Consider the following 25324-nt stretch of genomic DNA (forward strand, 5'->3'; position numbering starts at 1 on the left):
AACCCGCGATCCTGGGATTAACAGACGGACAGGCTACTGACTGAGAAAAACCGAGGGCGGCACACCAAAGATAGAAAATGTGTTACAAGTGGTGCAAAAAGACAATTGGCGGGCTAGAGTTGCCACCTTGGATTTAGTACCCCTGTCACACGGGCAGTCTTCAATGATCATTGAAACCAATCGTCATTGAAAATACGTGTAGCGCCACCTTTCGTGTAACGTGTCAACCTGTCGGGGAACATTGAGTCCGATACTCTTTGGGAAATTGACACGTCACACGCTTGGTGTCACTACACACATTTCCAATGGCCATTGGTTTCAATGATCATTGAAGACTGCTCGTGTGACAGGGGTATAAAAGTCTGTTTGCAGTCGATCATCGACTTTACCAAATGTAAAAAAGAAGAAAAAAAAAGAAAGAAAACTGTAATGTGGAGAATGAGGTTAACGAAAGCAATGAAATGTGATTCTGGTTTGAATCAGAGCAGACGTTCTGGCCGATGCACACCCGCGCGAAAGCAGACTATCGACAAGCCAGTGAACCGCGTGGGCGATACACATGACTGGATTTCCAAATTGGAAAATTTCCCTTTCGATGAGCCGGGCTATGCCACGACGCAAGAAATGAAAGGAGTATATATATATATATATATATTTTTTTTTTTGCCGAGATCGGAATAACGAAAGTTAGATTTCTGCTATCGTCGCCCTGGTGTTTATGGTGCTAGTGTATTAGATTAATTTCGTTAGGCAGAAACATTGGACAGCGAAAGAGACAGGATACAGAGGTTGGTGCCGTAAATCACTGAGAAATTTTACAAAACATGTTAGCTGAGTAGAAAGGAAACGCTTGCAACTGAAATCTAATCGCACTTGAACTTAATATTATCCTTTAGATAGTCCTAGATCCTTCTCCTAGTCTGCTAGATCCTAGTCTCCTCCTAGATCCATAGGATATAGTCCTTTCCTCTCCGGGAACACACATGCGTTCAGATGCATGGGAGGCTGAAAACATGCAATGGTGTACCCTACCTTTCCTGTACTGCGTCGACTGTACACCTGCACCGCTTTACTATCCTGAAAAAAGTTCCTTATACAACGTGCCGTGCAGACTTCATCGATTGCAGAACATAAGCGTCGCATGCCAGAAGAAATTAACAATCACACAAAGGTTACAAATTAGTCATTATTCACGTCACAAAGTTTACAGAAGTTGCATACACTTGCTTTGGCTGACAAAGGGCGGCCAGCATTATGGATAAATACATAATAATCAAGATAATACCGAGGTAATTGTATTCAAATTGTCGCTGTCACCAAAATGTACATTTCTCCTGTGGGTTCATAGGATCCCCTTTGGCACAAGAAAACGTGTCTGCGAATGCTTGAAGATTCATCAATGGGACATTGCAGCGCTCCTCGGCTGGGGCATGCACGGCTTCCGTAGGTGAAGATCTGCTGGAACAATGGGCATAGCAATAGACGATGAAAAATTGCTTGTCACGGCTGAAATGTTCCATTCCGGGTAGCCTCACGTCCGGGGCGTATTTGTGAGACGCATCCAGCAAAGCTGGTACACCGGCCAGGTCCGCAAACCTCTCGGGGTCGTACGTTGGCAACAACTGGCGACCGAAGATCTGCAACGGTGCGTGAATATCGTGGTTACTCAGCGGCTGTCATACGAAAAATCGCCACACCGTGCCCATAAAGGGGCAGCCATGAGTACCACATGCTTCCATAAGTGGTACCACGAGTACCACGGTATTATCTAGATATTGAAAGTGCTTCATAAAAACATGGGTCATGCTCTCCGACTTTAACATACTCAGCGGGTACTTGCCTTCTGGTAGTTCTGATGAGCTCTCCGAATGCACGCAGTCTTCTCGAGGTACTTGTCGTAGACCTTTGGGGTCCACCAGTCTTCCTTTTCTGCGTACTCGTTGTATCTGTGCCAGTTGGCATCAAAAGCATGCATAATCTCGTGGGCGAAGACGTGGCCCAGAGCAGGGTACATGATTGCCTTTGGCATTTCAGGATCGTACAGTGGAATTTGAAACATAGCCAGGGCAACTATCACGCGAAGTGTTTCCAGATAGATATGGGCATTCGCGGCAAGTTGATCTGGCTCAATTGATTCCCTCACTGAGCTCCAGGAAACCTTACGCGTTGCCCTTATCGCAGTTTGAAACGCAGACGCAAATGTCGCATCTTCACCAATGGTAAGGTCTTGGTACATTTCTTCCAGGAAGCGGACCGTAGGGAGTGGTACTTCGAACACGATGCGACGGATGCGGGCGGCGGCCTTGATCCTCGTGGAGCTATCCAGCCAGGAACTCTCATTGATTTGGCGGAAGATCTCGTCTTGAATGTTGTCGAACATTCGGTAGACTTCGAGCCTTGTGTCGTCAGTAAATATGTTGGAGCCGAAAAGATATTCTAGATTAGGACTGGATATGGATTTTACGATGGAGACGCAGCTGGACAGAGCGTTGTCGCCGCTCCCGAAGACTAGCGAGCCCAGACGACCGCTGAAGTATGGTCCCCACGTCTGCACGATGGTCCAGGTGATTGCGTAGGCCAGTTCGCCGTGATCTTGTTGCGATATGAGTTCGTCTACAGCTGACCTGTATCCCGGTACGTAGCGGACAACAATTTCGGGTGTGAGGTTTCCATATATGCTCCATAAGCTCTCCTTGATAGTGGTCCTCCACTTGTCGCTGATGTCGGTTGACGGCACAGCTTGAGGATGCTCTCGACACAAGACGTTCATCAACTTCTCCTCCATGTTGATAATATAGTTTGCTTGAGAATGTAGCGCTGTTTCGTTACCTTCAAATGCAGACTCCTTAAGGAAGGCCTGCACGACTTCCCCATATGTGCCCTTCTTCCACCACATTTGCCGCGTACTTTTCCAGCTACAAGCTTTCGACTCGCCCAAATGCACAAATACCACCGCCCTATTCTCCAATTTTTCGTACCTGATATCCAGTTTGAACCAACAGTCCACTTGGTACACTAACGCCCAGTGTGCAAGGATATTCAAAAGGTCACCGCGCGGAGGTTGTTGTTGAGGCCAGGATAATCCGCTGCTTGAAAGGATCTGCGTGAGTTCATCCATTTGGTTAAGACTTTCTTTTTGTAGTTCGGCGCATTTGAGTAGAAGGATCGCAGTTGCACGAACAGACGGCGGTTGATTTTTTATAGTCTGGGCCTCCCGAGACATGTTCAGGATTGCGAATGTTGAACCTGCAAAGGTATTTTCGTTTTGTGATTGTTTGTATATAGGTGTTTGCATAAGCGTGTTTCATACTTGCTTGCGTTCTTAAATTGTCACACTAAATTGTCTCCAACTGTTTTCTCTTGTAATGCATTGGTCGAGCACTCGACAGTTAACGTTCTTCCTATTGTGGACAAGATGCCCTGCCCAAGGACGGATTGCCTTTTCCCTTTACTCCTTTACGAGACTGTTTGCACGGAAGTTAATGCAAAGTTTAGGGACTGTTTGCCGTGCTGGGGAGTAAATTTCCAGATGAGGTTACTAAAATGGGGAACAGTTGCAATCAGGTGACTGGAAGCTAGTTGTTACCCAGTTTACTCGTTTACTCAGTCAGTTTACTCGTGCTATATGCGTTGTTACACGAACCAAGTAGCCTCAGAGACGTCATTGAGCTGTCAACTAGAACAATGAATCATGCAACGGTATTTCAGGCAATTTTAGGCACATCAACACACATGCGCAACGCGCCTTATGGTCGTTGCGATCCTCCTCTGAAGAAAAACACGAGATCATCTCAAATTGTAGCCTGTAGTGCTGTGTACAATAATCGACTTCACACTTTTGGCAATGCAAACGAGACAGGCGCGCACAGCGGGACAACAGAGTGAAGCACCCTTTTGGCGGCCAAGATCAAACGCGTGCCGCACCCGCGGGGACCTGACCGGAAGGTCGAGGCCGGTTTCGTTTTTCAACCTTCCAGAGATCAGAGACTACAAGGCCAAGGGATGGGGCCCGGGTGGGTGCCCCACCCCTTGCCCCACCCCTTACTCTCTGATTGACAATTTGAGTGACGAAAGTGGCATTTGGTGGTGCCGCTTCGCTTTCGAGGATGCCACCCTACATTCTAAATCCCAACACTACCCCGAATCACGACGTTATCCACTTCGATTTGACGAAAACGAGGGGCGTACGCCATTTTTGTGGTAATTATGAACTGCACAATGCCACAAAAACGGGGGGGGGGGCGTCCCCCCCTCCCGTTTTACAGTAAATCAGAAGAAAGAACGATGCCACTCGGGATGATGGTTGGCTATTGGAGCGTACTCTGTGGCGAAGTACATTTTTAAGAGTGTACTTCGGTGCCGATTTTAAAGACATGTATTCACGTCAAAATTTATGCCGGGGACTTACGCAGGGACAACTGTTGCAAGGCCTTTGTGTTTTGGTGCTTCGTGTTCCAGCCGTCGCACACGTATTGGAAGAAATGCTTGCATGGCCCCTTGCTTTCATTCAGCGAAGCGAGGATCTCCTGAGCATAAGCCCTGCATAAGGATGAAGCGCACACACTGTACGACGGGACTAAAGAGCGCGCAGTGCGACTATGGGCCACGTGGAGAATGGCCACAACCAGAGGTACGACGAGCGCCGTTGCCACCGCGGCAATGAAGAACATAACGAGCCAGAACGGGAGGATGGGTCGTTTTGGTCGAGGGTTCCTCGACGCTGTCACGGGAGAGACGCTGCCTGCTTCGTCGGCTCTTGTGCTGGCAGTCAGTCTGGAATCACGTTTTCCAGCCAACTGCGAACATATGGGGAGAACAACAACACCAGTTATATTCTGACGATGAAGTGGGGAGGTTTTCCACTGTAGGTGTGGAAGGCAACCCCAAACCTAGGGGAGAGATGACGGTGATGATCGAAGCGGCATATGGGTGGATTATACGCTATTTTCATTTGCTAAACGTATGGATGAGATAAGAGACAAAGGGCATTTTTCGGGCTACCGTACAATTTTGACACCGGCCATTCATATGAGCTAGGTTTTGTTTGAAAACTGTACGTTCAACGAAAAAGTTCCGATAGCCGTCAGGAACATGGTTGCGAAAAAAGAAAACTATCTTGACGAAACTCGTTTAATCGTTGACAAAACTGAATTAATTTAGTTCCTTTTCGTGAAATATTTCTTGCGATCACGAGCAATAATCATATAGGCCTCACTTTTCAGTCAATATTAGTACTCATAACGGCTAGACATGCGTACTTACATGCTGAGTAACCGTGGTCCGGGAGCTCTGCGCAGATATACTCATGCCTGCGGGAGAATGCCCAATACGTTTGAATACATGGAACAAGTCTAGATTGCTAAAAATTCGCAAAACCTTCAATGCGCGCCTATCAGCGCTACAGAACTAAATAATGCCTCAAAGTTGGGAGAATAGTTCATGTTGCACATGAACAGTCACTGTCGCGAAGATAGCAACGAACGTTGCGATCTCAAGTTGCCACATCTGCCTTATGGCCAAGGTAACACCTTGAATTCCGGTATGTGCACGTCATTTTTGGAGGATACATCATTGTAGACCTGTAGGTTAACACAGCTTACCTCTCCAACCGGCGTATTGAGCGTTTCAGTCTGGAAAGAAATCCAAGAAGCACACTGGATACCGAATGCAGAAACAAGAAGCAAGGTAAATGTCGCATGAAGTGCGAGACAAGAGCTACTTCCTCTTTTATTGCCCAGTGCCACTTCTGTTTAGCTGTTCTGACAGGAAATAAGCGGAATGTGAAGAACAGGAACTTCGTGGAGGTATGGCAGAAAATCACTCATGACCCCTAAAATGGGGAATAATTGCAATCTAGGCGCAATCTAACTGGAAGCTACGCCAAAAGGACAGAAAGAAAGGAAGCGAATAAGAAGTGTCGCTTATTGAGGAAAAGGAATAAGAGACACTCAACACGAGCGCCCTTAGTGATTCTGCTTCACGCGTCATGGAGATACCGGGTCCTGCTGACGCACAAACTTTGCGGCGGGCACGAGACCACGGATTCACGCCCGCGAGAGCTGCAGAGCTCGCGAAGATCCAGCTCGCCGTGCAGCCGAAGCCGCAAAGAAGAGAGTGCGACGTCAGTTCAGTAGGCAATTCAGGGAGAAACTGTTGGGGTACAGTTGCTCGCTGTGCGATCGCTTGTGGTTCAAGAATAATCTCACGGCGCTACCGTTGACTTGCAACGCGCTGCTTCGGAGGATGACGGCCCAATGCGGACGGTGCTGTCTCGTAAATTTGCACAACCGTAACCGTGCTGCAATTTTTTTCTGTTCGGGGCTTATACCGAAGAATTCAATTCTCATACACGAGCTATGCGCAGCCCCATTAATTAATTTTCCTCTTTCGACACGTGCACCTGACAAATCCTTGGGTGAGTTCATTAACGCGATAGGCAAATTTCTTTTGCCGGCATAATTGACATCCAGAGCTTACTCCGCATGAATTAGTTTTTTTTTTGTTAAGAGACCTTGTGGAGCGTACGCTTGCTTAGCCCTGCCGGTCAGACTGAATTGCACGAACGATGCTTTGTCTTGCACCATTGGCTGGGTATTATTGAAACACTTGCAACGACGCATCTCAAGGAAGACTGCATTGTATGCATTCATGTGAAAGTCAAGTGAAGATCCGCAAGACGTCGTCTGCCAATATTTTGAACAGAGGACTAACCTACTACTTTCCGATGGAAATTCAGTTTCAGTGGCTTAATGGGTAAGATGACTACGTTGAACGCAGAGACTTGGAAGTGACCCATGCAGTCTGTTCTCTCCCGGGGTTTGACACATGTCCCTGCGAGGTCCGCTCAGGATTCACAATACCTCCCGATCCACCATGCTGCCACATCAGTCAATTCTCTCGGCAATAAATATACTACAAACAGTGGGAAACAGTGGTTGGTTGGTTCAGCGTTTGAGGCTTTAACGATGAGATACGTGTAGGAGATTTCTCATGGCTTCTGGGACCATGTGTGGTGACACCCAAATGACAACAGCAAGCCATTCATCCTTCATTTGCTAGAATTTAACAATACAGTTCTGTGGAATGTGCGGGTACTGACTCTGAATGTCAGAATGACCCAGTTGTGCCGCCAAAGTTGTGTGCATAATGTATGCATGTTTAGGCACAAATATTTAATCACAGTGGTTACCAAACGGTACACCTCTCTTTTGGGTTCATCGGGTCCCCTTCAGCACAAGAAAAGGCTTCGGAGAATGCTTCAAGATTCATTAAGGGAACATTGCAACGCTCTTCAGCAGGGGCATGTACTGCGTCTTCTGGTGATGATATGTTGGAGCACTGGGCATAGCAGAGGGCAATGAAAAACTGCTCGTTCCGGCTGAAATGTTCCATTCCTGGCAGTTTCACGTCTGAAGTATGCTTGCGAGACGCAGCCAACAATGCTGGTACACCCGCCAGATCGGCAAACCTCTCCGGATCGTACTTTGGCAACAGCTGACGGCCGAAGACCTGCGATAAAGCAAATCGTTTTGCTGAAATGCAGCTGCATTAAAATGGCACGAGCAGTCAGAGGAGATATGCAAAATAAATCTGGTGGTACGGTAAGAATTGTTCCCGTGCGTCGACGTACGCGAAAGACAGCATGTTGCTGCCCGTTCAGACAGAGTTCAGAGAGCTACAGTTCAGAGCAACGTGCGGAACCTCTTATATATCCAGGTGCAATAAGAAAAATAAAACTACACAAAGGAGCTTCCCCAGATGTCAGCCGGGAAGCCTGTTCCATTAATGGAACAACGCATTGTCCTGTCTCACGTTCACGGGGTGAATAGCTCCACAGACCACAATATGCTCGGGGAGTGAAGTTAATTAAACATTGTTTTGCGAACTGATCCTCATGATCTTTGCCTATCGCATATTTTGTGAACGGCGATGCTCTTATGAATACTGACCTTACGGTAATTCTGATGAGTCCTCCGTATGCAAGCAGTTTTCTCGAGGTACTTGTCGTAGACCTTTGGACTCCACCAGTCTTCCATCTCGGCATACTGGTTATATTTGTGCCAGTTTGCGTCAAAAGCGTGCATCATCTCGTGGGCGAAGATATGGCCCAGAGCAGGATACAAAACCGCCTTTGGCATGTCAGGATCGTATAGAGGAGTTTGAAACATAGCCAGAGCAATTACAACTTGCAGTGCTGTAGGAAAGAAATACGCATTCACATCAAATAGATTTTCCATAACGGTCGTCCTCATTCGTCCCCACGAGGCCTTTCGCGTTGCATAAACTGCAGTCTTAAATGCAGATGCAAATGTCGCGGTGTCGTCGACGCTAAAGCCGTGGTACAGTTCCTCTAGGTGGGTGACCGTCGGCAGCGCTACGTGGAGTGCGATACGGCGTAGGCGAGCGATAGCATTCATCCTTGTAGGACTATCCAGCCAAGTGCTTTGGTTGATTTGATTGGTCACCTGGTCTTGAATGGTATTGAACATACGGAGGATTTCAAGTTGCGCTTCGTTGTTGAGTACATTGGAACCGAACAGGCGTTCAACGTTAGGCCCTGCTATGACACGCACTTTAAAGATACACGCCCTCAAAGCTTCGTCTTGGTTGTTAAAGGCTTTTCCGCCCAGGTGACTGCTGAAGTACGGCGCCAGAATTCGCACTATTGTCCACGTGATTGCGTAAGCAAGATCACTATTGAGGCTTGATTGAGAGATCAGCTGATCTACATTGGACAGGTACCCGGGTATATATCGTAGGGTGACTTCGGGGGCATCCTTGCCAAATATATTGATCAAATGCTGCTGCACAGCTGTCTTCCATTTGTCGCGGGCGTTAGCTGGAGGTGCAATTGGTTTATTGTCCTTGCACAGATCCTTGATTATCTTTCCTTCCAAGTCGATAATATGCTGCGCTTGAGAATGCATTGCAGCGTCGTTGCCCTGGAACGCGGACTCATGTAGGAACGCCCGTACAATGTCTTCATATCTACCTTCGTCCATCAACCTGTCCCGCGTGATTTTCCACCGGCATGTGTCCGACTCGGCAAAAAGAACGAAGACAACTGCTTTGTTCTCCAACGTCTCGTAGGCTATATCGACGCTAAACCAGGCGTTCACTTCGTACATCACCGCCCAGTATACAAGCACACTTAAGAGATCGACGCTTCGAGTGCTTCTTTCCGGCCACGATAAGTTGGCGCCTGAAATTATCTTCTTCAGTTCGTCCATCTCACTGAGCCCTTGTGTTTGGAGTTCAAAGCATTTGCGAAGAAGGACGGCAGCTGCATGAACGGACGGTGGTTGACCTTTTAAGGCTTGGAGGTCCCGAGAGAAGCTGAGTATTGCACTCCTGGATCCTGCAAAAAACAAAACAAAAAACGAAACATGTTCTGTTGTCCTGTACAGAGCTGAAGATAGATGTCCAAGTTCTAGCGCTTTCCTTACACAATATCACAGAGAATGAAGAGAAAGATTATGCAAGTTGGTTTGACATCAGAAACAAGCATGCGCCTCTTGTTACAAATGACAGGCACGTGCCCATGTTATGCAATACAAAGACAAATACAAATGCGAAGTGAAGTGATACTTGTATCATTGGTGGACATAAGAGATGAAAAGGGGGGAGAGATTGTCGAGTCTGCCCATATCGGTAACAGTTCTGTTCTGTTGGAAATGCGTGAGTTAACTTGTCTGAGATTTTTTTGTGGGATGGCAATGCGTAGGTCGGTGTTTGAGCTATCCAGACCGGTTGGGTAACATTGCTGAGAGTAAGTGTTTATTCTGCTGCGCTTTATGCGTTTGAAGTGAAATCAGTTGGTGAAATGGTGCTGATCACTCATAGATCTTTTCCTATTTTTTTGGCATCAGATAAGTTTACCTATTCGCTAAGTCATCAATGTCGTCAATCAATCAAACCACATCGAGAGTTCCAAAAAGCTGCTTACTCAGGGCCAGCTGACCCAGGACACTCATCCCCTTGTTGCTCTCCTTCCATCCTTCGCACACGTAGTTGTAGAAATGCTTGCACGGTTCCTCCTTTTCACTGAGCGAAGAGATGATTCCTGTGGCATACTTTTTGCAAAAAGAGGAATTACAAACTGTGTACGATGACGGCAAGGTGGGCTCAGAACCAGTGCTGCAGCGGAAGACGGCGAAAAACAAAGGCACTAGGATGGCCACTGTGATCATGTTGCTGAGCAGGACCATGAGCCAGAACCTAGGAGGTGAACGAGCCTTCACTGGAGGGGTTATAGGGGTGCCACTCAGAGGTGCTTCTTCAAGTTTTGCGGAAGTAGTTTGTCCGGCAGTGTGGGAAGATCCATAGGGTTGTGGTAACTGCGTACACAGGAAAAAATCAATAGATTTTTTTAAAATTTAGATTCCGATGTACTTATCATCTGACACAGAACTGCCATTTTTAAGCAACAGCTCTGGCCCTAGGACGTTTTGGGGTTATACGTTTGAGGCAAAACCACAGTGTGTCTGGGGTAACCTCAACATTTTCTGAGGTTACCTCAGACCTTTTTTCAATAGGGATACTTGGAATGGGTGGCCTTACATGAAAAAATTATTATTCAAATTCAAATTCGTTTATTTACCATTGTACAATGGACGGAGCCACGCAAAAAAGCTGCATAAAGCAACTTGACGTATCCATGGCCCCCGAAGTTGGTGGCAATTGTGTCAAGAGGAAACAAGTATAGACTATACATACAAGGCAGGATAACTGAACAATTCCAATAAGAAACGAAGAAAAACCTGTCCAATTAACAAGGAAACAATAGCAATAGGCGTATCTATACATTTCTATGTAACAAACCCCAATTATAAAATTATTACAAATTATAAACAAAAATACCTGCATTGCAGACACGAGCAAAAAGTTACACTCAAAATATAAACACTTGAATAATGCAGACAAATAAATCAATAGCAAGCTAAGGGAATGCCGAATCCAGTGGTGTTGCCAGGGAGGTGGTTTTGGGGGTGCAAACCTAAATGGTACCTTTAGTAGTGCATTTCGGAGAGAGAGCCCTCATAGAACCCCTCATGAAATATTTTTCAGACTACGCCATTCGCCGCATTTACCTCACAACCAGACGGAGTGCTGGCATAACGCATGCTTGAACGATTCCGGAATAATTACGTAGCTCCTTGTAACATAATGTTACTCTTTATAACCTTAAATATATATAGACATATTAAACCTCTGCGATACGATGTTCTTTCTAACGACATACGCGTCGTAAAAGTTTTTTTTCCCCAGTCTTTGTTTCAGTTTAGCCCTCTTTAGTCAACTGTTCTCCTCTCAACAGAGCTCTTCGTTGCAGATATCGCCAAAAACGTCTAGATCTCAGCAGCTAGTAGGCATATACTTACTGGTTGAGGACGCATAATCAGTGAGCTCTGATGATGTCCGGATATACTGCCCTGCCTAGAACGACTCATGGCTCCAAAAAAAGAAAAAAGAAATAGATAAAGAAAAATGGAGAGGGAAAAACTGTCAGATACATGCGAACATGTCACATTCGCGCAGATAGGCAATGCACTGGCAAAGGTGTAATAAAATGCAGCCTCAGTGTACGGCACACTAAAAGTCGACCGGTCCTACAGCAACTCTCGAAGGACCTAGGATGCGACGGTGAGTTTTATGCTTGGTACATCACACAGGGGGCGACGTACTTCGTTTACATAATACAGGGTGAATTTAGCGAAGGATACACATTTCGATCTAGTTGTGAAAATATAAGATAATGCCTCTGGTGCTTCAAACTTTGCAGACTGATAGTCATTCGCCCAAAGTTTTACCCTTATTTTTTTTTTCAAATGCTATCATTTTGTAGAAAAAAAGTTAGAAGCATTGCAAATTCTCAACCCCGTGCATTTCTTATGGCATATACCGCACGCAAACCGCCACTTTTACCTCTGTCTGCAGCACGTTCATATCACCACGTCTAGGTGGCGCTGCCTATAGAGGAACCAAAACCGGAGCCTATGGAACAACCAACAACAAGGTGGACCAGATGTAGGTTTTCGAGGTTTTTTTCTACAAAATGACACCGTTTGAAAAAAAAAATATCGATAAAACCTGAGACAAATTACTATAAGTGTGCAAACTTTGAAGTGCCAGAGTCGTTATCTTATTTTTTACGACTCGATCGAAATGTGTAACCTTTGCTAAATTCACCCTGTACTTGCGTAACGGTTCTTTGTAACATTAAACCGCAGACATAGTTAATAAATCAGTAATGCATTGTGATGTTACCTGTGGTCGGTGTTGTCAACTGGTAATCAATGAAGCTTACTTGAAGTGCGACCTTCAGAAAGAACACAGTATGGCCGAAAATGAAAGCCGGTGCCCTCAGGGTGAATGAATGAACGCGCAGCACAAGCTATATCGTTGTATCTTCTTCTTCCTTACAGACAGCGGCCATGGTCCACAAAGGGAGATTGCCCAGAACTGTTAGTATATTACGGCTATTGGGAACACAACGGAGTATCGAGAAGGAGTATTGAGTCTTTATGGGCCAAAGAGCACACGACAAAAAACTGAATCTTATCGTGGAATCCTATCGTTTTGAGTAATTTCGCTTGCACCTTGCTACCGCTCTCTTATGTGGACACTTTGCACCTGTCGAGGCAATGTTACCATACGTGCATGTTCATAAGGACATTCTAAACCTTACCTGTCAGCCCGCAATACTTATGGGACTCCATCAAGCAATATGGGTACTATGGGTACAGATTGGTGTACTGCGATGGAATCCGATGCGTGGCTAAGATAAGAACTTTCTCCGCCGAGACTGGTAAGTGACCCAGGCTTAAATGCCGGCACCAGCTAGTACGTGGGTATTTTTTCCCAAAGTTCTTCTGAGCCTTCTAAGCCGAAGGCACATTGGAAACGACGTGGCATCGTTCGTGAGAAAGTTCACATTTAAGCATAATTGTACACCTCAAACGGTCTTTAGCCCCCCCCCCCCCCAAAATAAACAGACTGTGCCTTTCTAGAGTTTGTACACGAAGAACCTGTTTTGCGCATGCGTAATGGACAAGACTGATAAATTTGGCCATGTTGAAATCGGCGGTAGTACAAAAGTTGTGCAAAGTTGTCCGCCATGTTGGAGACTTCATTAACACTGGCGGCGCCTTCATTTTCCCAGCATAATGAAAATTTCAGTCTCATCCCGCTAAATTAATTGTTCGTTCGGAGTAGCTGTGCACAGGGCGCTTGCTCTACACGCACGACTTGGCAGAGGCGCCGATACGAGCTTGTGCAATTTCGACGCTCATGCGTATATAGTCGCGTATATACCGTGGCATATGTTGCGTGGGGTTCGGCTTTTTAAAAAGGTCAGAGATAGAATATTTGAGTAACGGCAAGCTTTGAAACGTTTAATAAATTAAAATAGCGTTTTCAATTTGTCGGTGAGGCATACCTCTAGCTAAGGAAGAACAGCGAATACAACAGAAAACAGAGAGAGACACTATAATGCCCGGTTTCACCAACTGCGGTTAACATTTGAACCGAGATCAACTGTCCCTTAACTTGAATATAACGCTTAACTCTGCTTCACTAAAGGGAGTTATCTTGTCACTGAAACATTCGTGACGTCACAAGCTAACGTTTGTAATAAATAATTGAGTGTCAGCTTCAAGTTTTAGCAACCCTTAATCTCACTTCAAAGCTAGCCAGCGTTGAAACCGGGCCTAGGGGCTTCAAGAAGTTTGAAACGTTCGTCAGTGATAAGAAAAAAAAAAAAAGACCACAATGAGTTTCGCTTCAGTAAAGTGCCTGTTTAGAAGAAGCGTACAACGGCTGCTGATTTTTTTTTGACAAACGTCGTTTTATTGATAATGAAAATTTGTGGCTTTACGTCGCGAGACGACTGTGATAATTGATTGATTGACTGTGATACTGAACAGATTTATTTTGGTCACTTATCGCGTCCCGAAATCTTTCCACGTGTGTCTATAAGCACCTTGTACACCTACGGCCAAGTTCGTGGAATCTTCAGCCGAGTTGGAACGGACAACATGGGGACGCGACAATATATTCAAGAAGTTAAAAGATAACAGGTTCACTTATCTTTCGTAATAATTTCGCGGTGCAGGGATGAAAATCACAAATTGCGACAGCGTTCGCAGAGATGCTTCTCCCGAACTTTTACGTCGCTTTACAGAGCTTCTCGCGCGTTGGGTGTTTCGCCAGATACCCGATGTTTCGGTTAAATCCTCGGGCTAAATATTTCGCACCAATCGAATAATTTTCTTTTTTTACAAGTATCTGCACGATAACATCTACAAGCTGCGCACCGTGTGAGTGAGTGGGAAGCGGGTCGCTTGTTGGACGAATTAATTGGTTTCGGTTTACATATTTTTGCCGCGGCTAGTCGCGATGAAACGCGACAAGACGTTATACATTGGTGTAATTCATTGGTGTAAGGACGTAAAATTCGTTGGTGGATAACGAAGTGGAAGAGTGTCCTTTTGCGCTTCACCGCGACAAGCCGCGACAAAATATGTAAATCGAAACCAATAAATTACTGAAAAAAAAAAAGAAAAAAAAAAAGACCAGCTTCGGTAGCAGATATTTCTCTAAAATGTGTACACTGAAGGTCATAGACGGGGTAGTACCCATTTTAATGCCTACGGCGCTCTGCTTTACAAGTTTTTTTTTTCACGAAACCAATTTGAATTTTTATTTGCATAATGAGCGCCTCCAACTCATTCACACGGTACGCCGCTTGTAGGTGGTATCGTGCAGATACCTGTTAAAAAGAAAGTTATTCGATTGGTGCACCCGTTCGCGAAATATTTAGCCCGGAGATTTAACAGAAATACCCTGTATACGTCAACGAAAGCGTTTGTGATAATATGAAAAAGAAAAAAAAACTGCATAAGCTATTTATACGAATAACGACTTATGAACCATCGCAGATGTGTAGCAGCAGGAGCCAAATATATGCGGCTGCACTTCAATAGCGAAAGGTCATTGAAAAGTCAGAATCGACAATAAATTGCGGGGGCGTCACGTAGTTCAATGTATTGCCTTCTGCTACGCGTTTTTCTTTTCAGCTACTTCAGTCGAAAAGACAACACAATTGGGCCGGATGCGCTATTGTTCTTGGTGCAGTCATTGTTTTGCCGAGTCTGGCTCTGGGAATCGATTTCTTTCCTACGAATTTTCCTCGTGCTTTTCCTTTCGCGTTCTCCTTTTTTGCAAGTCAACGTTTCTTCCTCCCTTTCTGTTCTGTGGAAATAGCCCGTAAACATTCTCTCCGTTTGCTGATTTGCGAAGCCTGCAGATATAACAGCATCAAAACGCGCGAGAACCAATTTCCATTTATTTCGACCGGGGCTCGGTATCTGCTTGACTTTGGAGCCTCGTTGTTAGTTTACCAGAAGTTAAAGCGTACCACGGACTGGGACGTAATTATAAAGAGTGCATGTCTAGGTCCATAATACTCGTACGCGTGATAATCATAGCTTTGCTAATCATTCTTTGCTGTGTGATTGACCCCGATTGATTGACGGTTAAGTCGGCAAGACCGGTCACATAAGAAGTGGTGTAATAATAATTAATATTGTTACATCACTTCTTATGTGACGATGATCAGTATGGAAGTGATGTAAAGAAGTTGGAGGTATTATACAGGGTGTTTCAGTTAAATCCCCGGGCTAAATAATTCGCGAACGGGGGCACCAATCGAAGAACTTTCTTTTTTAAAAGTATCTGTCCGATACCACCTACAAGCTGCAGACTGTGTGAATGAGTGGGAGACGCTCATTATTTAAATAAAAATTCGAGTTCGTGAAAAAACGTTACTTCTAAAGCATGGCGCCGTCGGCATTAAAATTGATAGTACCCCTTTTGGGAACTTCAGTGGACACCTTTTAGAGAAAAACCTGCCAACGAAGCGAGTCATTTGTTGCAGTAATTAATTGGTTTCGGTTTACATATTTTTGTCGAGGCTGGTCGCGGCGAAGCGCAAAAGGGCATAATTCATTGGTGTAATTCATAGGTGTAAGGACTTAATTCATTGGTGGATAAGTGAGTGGAAAAGAGTCCTTTTGCGCTTCATCACGATCAGCCGCGACAAAAATATGTAAACCGAAACCAATTAATTACTGCAACAAATGACCCGCTTCGGTTGCAGATTTTTCTCCAAAAGGTGTCCACGGAAGGTCCCAAAAGGGGTAGTACCCAGTTTAATAAAATTAGTACCCACCGACGTGCCCTGCTTTAGAAATAAAGGTTTTTGACGAAACTCATTTGAATTTTTATTTAAATAGTGAGCGCCTCCCACTTATTCACACGGTGCGCAGCTTGTAGGTGGTATCGGACAGGCACCTGTAAAAATAGAAAGTTCTTCGATTGGTGCACCGGTTCGCGAATTATTTAGCCCGAAGATTTAAATGAAACACCCGGTCACACCCGGAAAAATGAAGTGATGAAATAATCTGGTTGTGTCGGAGCACGGCGTGAACCTGCGCATGCGCTTTGTTCGACATCCTAATGCAGATGCTTGATAATCTCTCGTCGCCAACATATTATTCTGGCGTTTGAAAACACTTGTAAAGCTAAAGGAACGTATATTACGCGGTCGAGAACACCGTTTGCACTTTAAGTTATGTTATCGTATTTTGCTGCCTAGAATAGCGACGAAGTTAATCACAGAGCTGCTTCACTAGATTACTATCTTAAATATAGAAATGACATTTGACACTTTCGGAAATTGAACCATGCTTTTTTTGTTCGTTTGTGTTGTAATTTACGTTGTTCAACACGTAAAAGAAAAACCGTTTTCCGTCTTTTGTGAAGAACGTACAGTTGAAATTTGTGTCATGCACATCCAAGAAATCGCACAGCAGGAAGCGTTTTAGATTTTTCTTCTTTTTACGGACACAAAAGGTAACACAATCGAACGGGATGTCCTATTGTTCTCTGTGTTCATTGTTATGTCGGAACCAAGAAATATCAGAATCTTTCTGTACCAATTCGCCCGCCTTTGTGAAAGTAGCATTTCTGCTACGCTGACAACCATTCATATATCTCATTTTCCTAGCAAATACTTTCATCGTAAATGATCCTGCCAAAGTCCTTTCCTTTCTAACTGCATCGGCAACACAGGGTGACAATGACGCAAACGCGCTCGAAAAATTTTCTCTTTATTGTAATCCGGTTTTCTCGTCGTGAGTTTCAACGTTGCGCGACGAAGTAATCATATATTGTAAACATGGAGAAGATTATACATTCAATAGGGTTGCCACATCACTTACAGAGCGAATCACACTCTAAGTAAATTGCACTGCGCTTGTACGTGCGTGTAATCCAAACGACCCGTTGTTGCTTCAGTGACTACAAAATGAAAAATTGGTTATCTGGACTGTGTATGGTATGGGAACCTCTATATGCAACCCCAGTTACAGCAGTGGGGGATGTTTCATTAAACAATTTAGGCAGTGGTGATGGTGGCACTGCAGTGATGGGACTGCTAGCCATCGTCAGCCGCGCTCACAATTAACCCAGGGAGGATTGCGCGTCCTGGGCTGACTTCCACAGGGAACTGTACAGTACTGCCTCTGCGCAATCGCTCGCCAATACACTGTCTCCAAGATCGAATGGCGTGATCCAGAGGACATACCTAAATGGGACCTCCGGAATCTTTTTCTCCGGAATCTCCAAAACTTTAAGAAGATGCGGAGAACTGTAGATGTATTTTGGAAGACACTTGAACGCAGGAGAATTAGAGAATTGGCGAAAGCCAAGCCTTGGTGCACATTGCAAAAACACGAGGATCAAAGTAAAAAGGAAGATGAGAGATTTGAGGAAGAAGTTACTTCTAGAATGTTTGTGCTCGCTCTCGAACACATTTGGCTGGTGGCCACTGTTCCTAGTGGCGGAAGAAGAAGAAGAACACATTTCAGGGGGCATTTGCTGAGGATCATCGGAAGCTGTCTTACCCCTGCCTGCATCCGTGAGTAAGTGAAACACTACCCATATCTTGGGCGGTTAGTTGAACACGGACGACATCAACGATTGCAAAAAAGTATCGGGATGGATGAGGTTAAGTCCTTCGTATGGAAAAGTATTATGGGTAGAACATTCAAAATTTCAGCAACTTAACGTCAAATTTGTTCTGTATAAAGTAGCCTCGACTTTCTGATGCTCCTTCAATGGTTGCGCGAATGAAGCCTTCAATTTTTCTCCGCAGGCGATGGAGCAGACAAGAGTCGAAATTCCTTCAGAGTCTGAAGGTGATGTGGAATCTTACACAGACGACGGAACCATCACCGTCATTCTGATCTGCTGCGTCATCCTCGTAGTAGTAGTTGTCATCACTTTGATTGTGGTCTTCCTGGCAAAATTCCTTCTAAAACATCGCAAAGTTTCACATTCGGATGCCCCTCCTCCAGGCTACACCGTGTGTGAATCTGCCGCTTGCCTCGAGTACGCCCGCCAGCTCAACGCGTCCATCAACCGCAGAAAAGATCCGTGCAACAATTTTTACCTGCACGTATGCGACGGCTGGAGGAAATCTCACCCGAATCTCGGAATGCTCGATATGATGCGGCGACGGATTTTGAACGCGTCTACAAATTACCTAATCAACCTGACGGAAGCTCCGAAAGACCTTCCGCCGTCATTCGCTGCGTCAGTGACCCTGTACCGAGCATGCATTGCCGTTCAAGCGGAAGGTCTCGAACAGTTGGGAGAAATAAGGGACATGATAATTTCCACGGGCCTTCCATGGCCTGGTCTTGCCCCGGCGCCGGGGCGACCCATAAACCTCCTTGGTGCCCTTCTCTTCTGGGCTCTGTACTGGAACGTGTACGTACTATTTCAAGTTGACCTTGTCATCGCATCAGGTGATCCTCGAATCATAGATGTTACAGTTTTGAATAGTTCGTCTGCCTTCCAGTTCGAGTCAGAACGTCGACGGCTTCAGGCGCTTGGAGAGTACGAGTCATTTGTGGGAACGTTCCTCCGGCAGTACGGGTCAGTCGGGGACAACGCTACGTTGAACTCTACGGTGCAATACTTAATTAGCGGCGAAGAGCGCATCATGCGAATCCTTCAGCAGTCTTATAGTAGTGATATACCCCACAGCGTGCCGGAGTGGCTGTTTAGATCGCAAGACTTGATAAACCAAGCTGCCGCCGCTCATGTGTACACCTTCGTGTTGATGGACGTTCAGCTCCGTCGTGCTTTAGATCGGGTCGTGTTTGACGCGCCAAATACGCTCGAGTACGCGTACGCTATAACGTGGATGCTAGCCCGCAGCCTTGCGCCCGACTACAGCGCCACGATCGGTCGCATGACTCCTGTGAGCGATCAGGACAGGAACGTTAGGTGCCATCTACGCGTAGCTCAAACTGCGGGCCCCCATCTAAGTGTGCTGTACCTGAGAAGCGTACTTACGGACAACAGTGAGATCCGACTTCGGAATATGTTCCAAGACATTCAAGACCAGGTTCTGCTCGAGGTCCAAGAAAGCGCCTGGCTTGACAACCAGACACGGTCGAGAGTGATCGCTCGTCTTCGAAGGATCACCTTTACTTGGGTGTATCCCACGATGGACTTTTTCGAGGAACGTTACCCGGACTTCGTTCTGCCTGCAAACGTATCGTTCGCCGAGGGAATGAGCATGGCAGTCGATGCAACACGCAAGGCTGCATTCGGCCCTGACATGAGCATGCACCACGACGACACCCTATTGCCAAATGCCCACCTGATCGCCGCGAAGCTTTTGGTGAGGGTTCTGCTGGGCTTCCTGACTGTGCCAATGTATTCGGACGACTTTCCGAAAGTTATAAATTATGGAGCCCTCGGAAGTATCTTGGGCCATGAGATCATGCACGCATTTGATGTGACCGCGTTCGAGATGAACGCACTAAACACCAAGCAGAGATGGCGGGATCCGGTAACGTACGAAACGTACTACGAGAAAGTGGAATGCATTCGCAATAGTCATCTGTACTATGACAAGGTGAGTACTTGGGTCACCTCGGTCGGCGTGCCGCCGTATTCTGGCTCCACTCTCTGGGATCCCTAGGGTCTGGTGGCCTCCGAGAGGGCAGTCTTGACAGTGCTTCGAGCGTCTTGACAGTGCATTGAGCATGCGATCACTGCTCGTGCCGTAAGCACCGTCAAGGCTATTGAGAGGGCCCCTTGAACTGCACTAGGATCGAGGGATCCCTGAGAGCAGAGCGAGAATACGAAGGTATATGTCACATTAGGGAAGCAATGAAGTGCAATAATTTGCCTGTAGAAAAATATAGTGTTGTGGATATGCTCATTTCCTAATATATGTCTTACTAAAAATTAATTTTCCCACATAACCGTACGCATGAAACAGATATTCGTGGAACAAATCGTGTTGTGTTTTCTTACTAGTCCTATGACAACCTGTTGAAAACCGGCCGAGGGCGCAAGCAAATCGGTGTCGGGGTACAAGTTGCCCTGGCGCGTTATCCCGTCCGTTGAAGACTAGGTGCCGTGTACTGAAATACCAAAACCCTCAGGTGGGAAAAATTTATCCAGGGACTGATCGTCAATTGCGTCGCTCATGATCATAGTAGTTTCGCGAGTTCCTACTTCGAATACGCTATGACGTATTCATGACGTATACGCTATGCATGAGAGGAGGTAAAGTGCGAAGAAACCACGTGACTATGTGTCTGTCCACTCGCATGGCGGCATTAGGGGCCGTCTCCTGTTGGGCCGTTGTTCCCTTGTTTTGGGAGAGTGACCAGTGAGGTCAGTCCCCATGGGCGCTGGGAAAGAGTGAAAGCTGCGGCGCTCCGCAGACAGTTGCCCTACTAGCATAGCGTATTCAAAAACGAAGAACGCAAACGTCACCTGTGAACTGCTGCGTTCACGTAGGCGATTTAGATACAGGACGAAAGCTCACGCAGGGGTACCACAATGCGAACCACGTTTTGGGCATGAGGTTCGGGGCACAGCTTCAGGTGGAAGCGTCCTCTCCATATTCTCACTATGTCCTCAGCGGTCCCTGGAGCCCAGGACACTTCAAGGTGTCCTCTCAATACCCTTAGGAGTACCGGAAGCACTACGAAGGTTATTGAGAAGTGCAGTTGACCAACACCATGTAGACTAAACAAAGCCTGATTGCTAAGGAGGACTCACTTGTTAAGAAAATCTACGGGATATTTTTGTTTGCAGGGTTCTCGTAAACCTCGCTAAATTTCTACACGGAACGGGTACAGGCGGGTTCCCCTCTAATTTATCTAGGGAAGGACATATTTTTGAAGGCCTGACGCGATCCACTGATTTTTGGTAAATTGAAGGTCGTCAAATTTTCAATACACGGGTGTCTATAGGAGATGCAACAAAATCGCTTGTCTCGGAACGCCCGCCCGCGATATTTGGGCCAAAATGATTTCATTCCCTGCAGCAACAGTCCAGGAGTTGATTGCAATCCACAAATTCCACAAGCTTACTGCAGTTTTCCAGATCCCTGCGAATGAAAATAATGGCTTTGTCGTCTGCTAGCATGTTCTGCACGGTCGCGCCGATTACACTACTTTTTCGAAGCGCGCGAGGAAAGCAAAGCGAAGGAAACAATTTTGTGGCAGTGCAGCCATCTATCTCCGCAAGCGAACGTTAACTAGATCGCATGAGTCAGCCTTAAAACAATGCATTCGCAACGCAATGCATGCAACGACGCATTTGTTAAGAGTCTGCCAATTACAACCACGCCTAGGAAGAACTGTGGTGAGAAGTCACCATCAGTCACATGGGCAGCCACATACAGACACAGAAATACTGTGAAATCGTCTGCAATGAGCATGAGACAGTTGATGTTCTGAGGCTGGAACACATATAGAAGGACAAGTACATACAAAGCCTCAAATGCCTAAGAAACTAATGGTGAAAGATGGAAGTCACTGAAAAGGTTAGCCAGCTGTATAGGACACGAACCCACATCTTCTGGATTACCGGTCCAGGGCTCTACCAATTGTGCTAAGCTAACACACCTCCCCAGCGACTTCCAAGGGCGCGTCATCGGGAGGGACAAACATCGTCTGCAATGATTGGCTGAGAGAGACGACATCCAGACTTGGTGTCCATGTGGTAAAAAAAAGAAGGGGGGTCTAGCATCTAGGGATCCCTGGGGGTAGAGTGGAGAATATGGCAGTTAATGTCACGGAAGCTGTGCTCGAGTACAGAAAAGTCTGTATAAAAAACAAGACACTTCTCGAAGCGAGCTTTGCCACTCAAGAAAGCACGAAACTTCCGCTGCTGATACGAAGCGTTTTTTTTTTTCTGCAGATATTTGGTCGTCAACTGATGCCGGAGTACGACCCCGAACGTTTCTGCGATGCGACGGGTGTCCCCGCTGCTCTGGCCGCATTCCTTCGGGACGGTCCTGATGTTCGCTTGCCCAATATGACGCATTTGAGCAAGGAACAGCTGTTCTTCGCGGCATTTTGCTACGTCATGTGTACTAGTTCCGAGAGCCAGAGGGATGGCAAGTATGCGCCGGGCGAAGAGCGTTGCAATGTGCCGCTCATGAATTTGCCGGAATTCTCATTGGCGTTCAAGTGTAGACGTCAGGACCCCATGAATCCCGAAAAGAAGTGCAACTTTTGGTGATCTTAGCACCATTGAATATTTATGTGCTATCGAATACAAGTTCGTACACGTTTGTTCATGTTCAGCTGCGGAATGTTCATATCACGTTGTCATATTACTGATACTTCAAATCGTATGTTCACATAAGTGCATAGAGAGAGAAACGTTGGTGCTTACACGGCGGTTAATTTACGCTACAGTCCTAGTATTATGGGCAAGAGGAATTTATGAGTAAATTTATCCGGTACAGTTGGACGGAAAACGCAAATGTGTGTGTGTATTGCATTGGGATGTCACTGAGTGTTAAGTGAAGAACAAGGCAGTGGGCCGGGAAAGTGACCCGCGTTGTACTTGTCTTGTTTTTTTTTCGTGTCTAAGTCTGCATATGTCAAAGACGCCATCTCACGATTGTCACTGTAATGGGGCATCGAAGCGTTGTGGAAGCTTACAAGGAAAGTATGGGAAGAAAGATGGTACCCTAAACTTTGCTGTGGAGTAACCATGTGAGCAGCATGGCTGCGATGACGTCTGGATTCCGGCTATAATAGTCCGGCCTTAACGGCATGCATAATAGAAAAAAGCTGAAGGTCCGCATGGCAACACAAACATCTGTATCAGTGAAGTGAACTCTGTGAAGTCATATGGCGGTCCGCCTATGTGAAAGTCTGTTTCGAGCAAAAGCGTATGCTCGATAAAATCGCTAAACCCACAGTACTGGGACAAATAAAGACACGCACAACACCGAGCACTGTTCTATGCTTCTTGCCTACAGAACCTACGCTACGTGTCACATCTGGGGCACATGAAAAATCTCAAGAGGATCCAAAAATAGACTGCGGTTGCTCTCGCATCCCAGCAATGGGGCAAAGAAGTGATTAAATATAACTGCGTGTAATCGATAATTTAGATGTCTGCTACCGCAGGCAGAGAAACCGGCGACTGTGGGGGTGAAGGCAGATGTCAGCCGCACGCGTCACATCTGGCTAGGACGCTTCATCCCTACTGCTCCAAAATACGGTGCAAATTTTGTAGCCTTTCTAAACTAAACTCGCAATGAATTAGTTGCTGGCTAATTAAATGACAACTAACGTTTTAACGAAACGATCGAAATGTAGGATTAACGTATACCGTAATCTCTCGCGTATTAGCCGCGGCTTATGCGCGACATTTTTTTCTTCTCATGGGCGCTCTGCGGCTTATCCACCGGTGCGGCTTATCTGATGACTATTTTTTTCCCGGTATTTTCCCCATACCCCGTTTTAACGAAAGGGCCGACAGTGTCTCTGGAACAGCACTGCCCTACCTATGAACGAACAGTGCATAACAGGGAGGTCCACATTCGAATAGATTTCCCCAAGCAGCTTTAACGAAAGTAGTGACAGTGATTCAACGACTTCTGGAAGACCACTGACCCATCAATTCACGAAAAACTCCCAACAAGGGCACAATCCGGTCTTGGTAGAACTCTATAGAGCTGATCTCCCTTGTTGTACACAATGCCGACCCCGGAGTATGAACCACAGGGTTTATGGCCTTTTCTATGGTCTCCTTTCTCGCACAAATCAGTCGTCTCGTATTGCCAGCGGCTTATCTGCGAGTGCGGCTTATCTGCCTGTCAGACAATATTCAAAACTTTCCTAAAAACGCGTCCTGCAGCTTATCTGCGGTGCGGCTTATACGTGTGAAATTACGGTAGACGTCTTTTTAGCACACCTAACTTTATTTGTTTATTTATTTATTTATTTATTGGTATTTTTATGGTACCCATGAACAGCAGTTGCCTAGGTCGCGCAATATGCGTCACTACTGCTACCGCTTCCTTTAATCTCCCAACAACTACCGTGAATAATTCGCAGCCTTTCTCACGGCACTTCATTTATTTTAATAAGCGCGCGTAGTACATTTTTAATCGGTAAACACCCTCCAGCGGGACATTCAGTAAACCATAAATCACGTTATGTAGTGGTCGCGGCACACATTTTATCGCGAACGACATTCAAACTTAATCTGCGCAGCGCATAATGCGCCCAGACAAAACTGGCTGCCACGAACACTCACGATCTATTTGCATAAGCGCACATTGCGTGCACGTGACAAAAGCAAGGAAACGTGCTTGGAGGGAAGCCAAGCGAGCTTTAAGCCCTTACGATGTCGCCTGCCATATATTTTATGCATGCGTTGGAAGACGATATCTTCCTTTTTCCATCTGGTTCCGTGATTCACATCGATGTATCTGTAGCTTAGCAGCAGTTTATGGAGGAAAGGAAGTGACGTAGAAAGATAAAAATGAGGTCGGCAAAGTCGTTAGCGGTCCTTTGTCGAGGAGCTGACAGATGCTGGGCCAGCGTCCCGTCAGGGGAACTACCGTTCTCCTCTCTCGTGGCGTCACGTCCCTGCGTTCGTTGACAGCTCCTGGTTTTCATGCCCTGTCAAAGGGGAACTGATTTGAAGTGTCTGACGGCCATTTGTGCCATCGGTAATCTAGCCAGGAAAGCTAAGCCATTTGCTCTCTTTCTCTCTTGAGAACGTGTTGCGTGCCTTCTTTTTTGCTCTCTGTCTCAGGTTTTTCTTCGTTTGACAATGTACTAAACTCTCCTGCAACGCAGCACTTAGTTCTTATGTATACGAGTGCACTGGACAGGTTGTCCGGAACTTTAATCCTACACTGAAAGAAGGAGGTGTGACTGTAGTCCCTTAGGGGAATAGATGCACTGTCCCAACC

General features: G+C 46.0%; 3 protein-coding genes across 8 annotated transcripts in view; 1 reads left to right on the plus strand and 2 right to left on the minus strand.

Annotated features, from left to right (window-relative positions):
* Positions 1-25324, plus strand: part of LOC135367121 (neprilysin-1-like) — a 288929-nt gene that overhangs the window by 118541 nt on the left and 145064 nt on the right. For 2 of the 6 annotated variants that reach the window (XR_010414364.1, XR_010414369.1), the window contains exon 3: positions 22300-22390. The exons of 2 other annotated variants lie outside the window; for them this stretch is intronic. Coding sequence is in view for 1 of the 4 variants with exons in the window: in XM_064600237.1 (XP_064456307.1) it covers positions 18221-19993; positions 22300-22623 (2097 nt within the window). In the remaining 3 variants the exon portion in view is untranslated. Of the gene's footprint in view, positions 1-2245; positions 2339-17898; positions 17985-18217; positions 19994-22299; positions 23348-25324 lie in introns of those variants that run through there. 2 more of the 6 variants (XM_064600237.1, XR_010414368.1) reach the window with 2 other exon arrangements.
* On the minus strand, positions 1185-5707 carry LOC135367119 (neprilysin-11-like). Its single transcript, XM_064600235.1, has 5 exons — positions 5601-5707; positions 5263-5309; positions 4409-4796; positions 1841-3246; positions 1185-1637 (listed from the first exon to the last, which is right to left on the minus strand). The coding sequence occupies exons 2-5, from the start codon at positions 5305-5307 to the stop codon at positions 1314-1316; spliced, it is 2163 nt and encodes a 720-aa protein (XP_064456305.1). The 5' UTR covers positions 5308-5309; positions 5601-5707; the 3' UTR covers positions 1185-1313.
* Positions 7094-12352, minus strand: LOC135366195 (neprilysin-3-like). Its single transcript, XM_064598861.1, has 5 exons — positions 12268-12352; positions 11382-11452; positions 9947-10337; positions 7950-9358; positions 7094-7509 (listed from the first exon to the last, which is right to left on the minus strand). The coding sequence occupies exons 2-5, from the start codon at positions 11448-11450 to the stop codon at positions 7186-7188; spliced, it is 2193 nt and encodes a 730-aa protein (XP_064454931.1). The 5' UTR covers positions 11451-11452; positions 12268-12352; the 3' UTR covers positions 7094-7185.

The sequence above is a fragment of the Ornithodoros turicata genome, chromosome 8 (assembly GCF_037126465.1).
Source record: "Ornithodoros turicata isolate Travis chromosome 8, ASM3712646v1, whole genome shotgun sequence".
Taxonomy (NCBI): Eukaryota; Metazoa; Arthropoda; class Arachnida; order Ixodida; family Argasidae; genus Ornithodoros; species Ornithodoros turicata.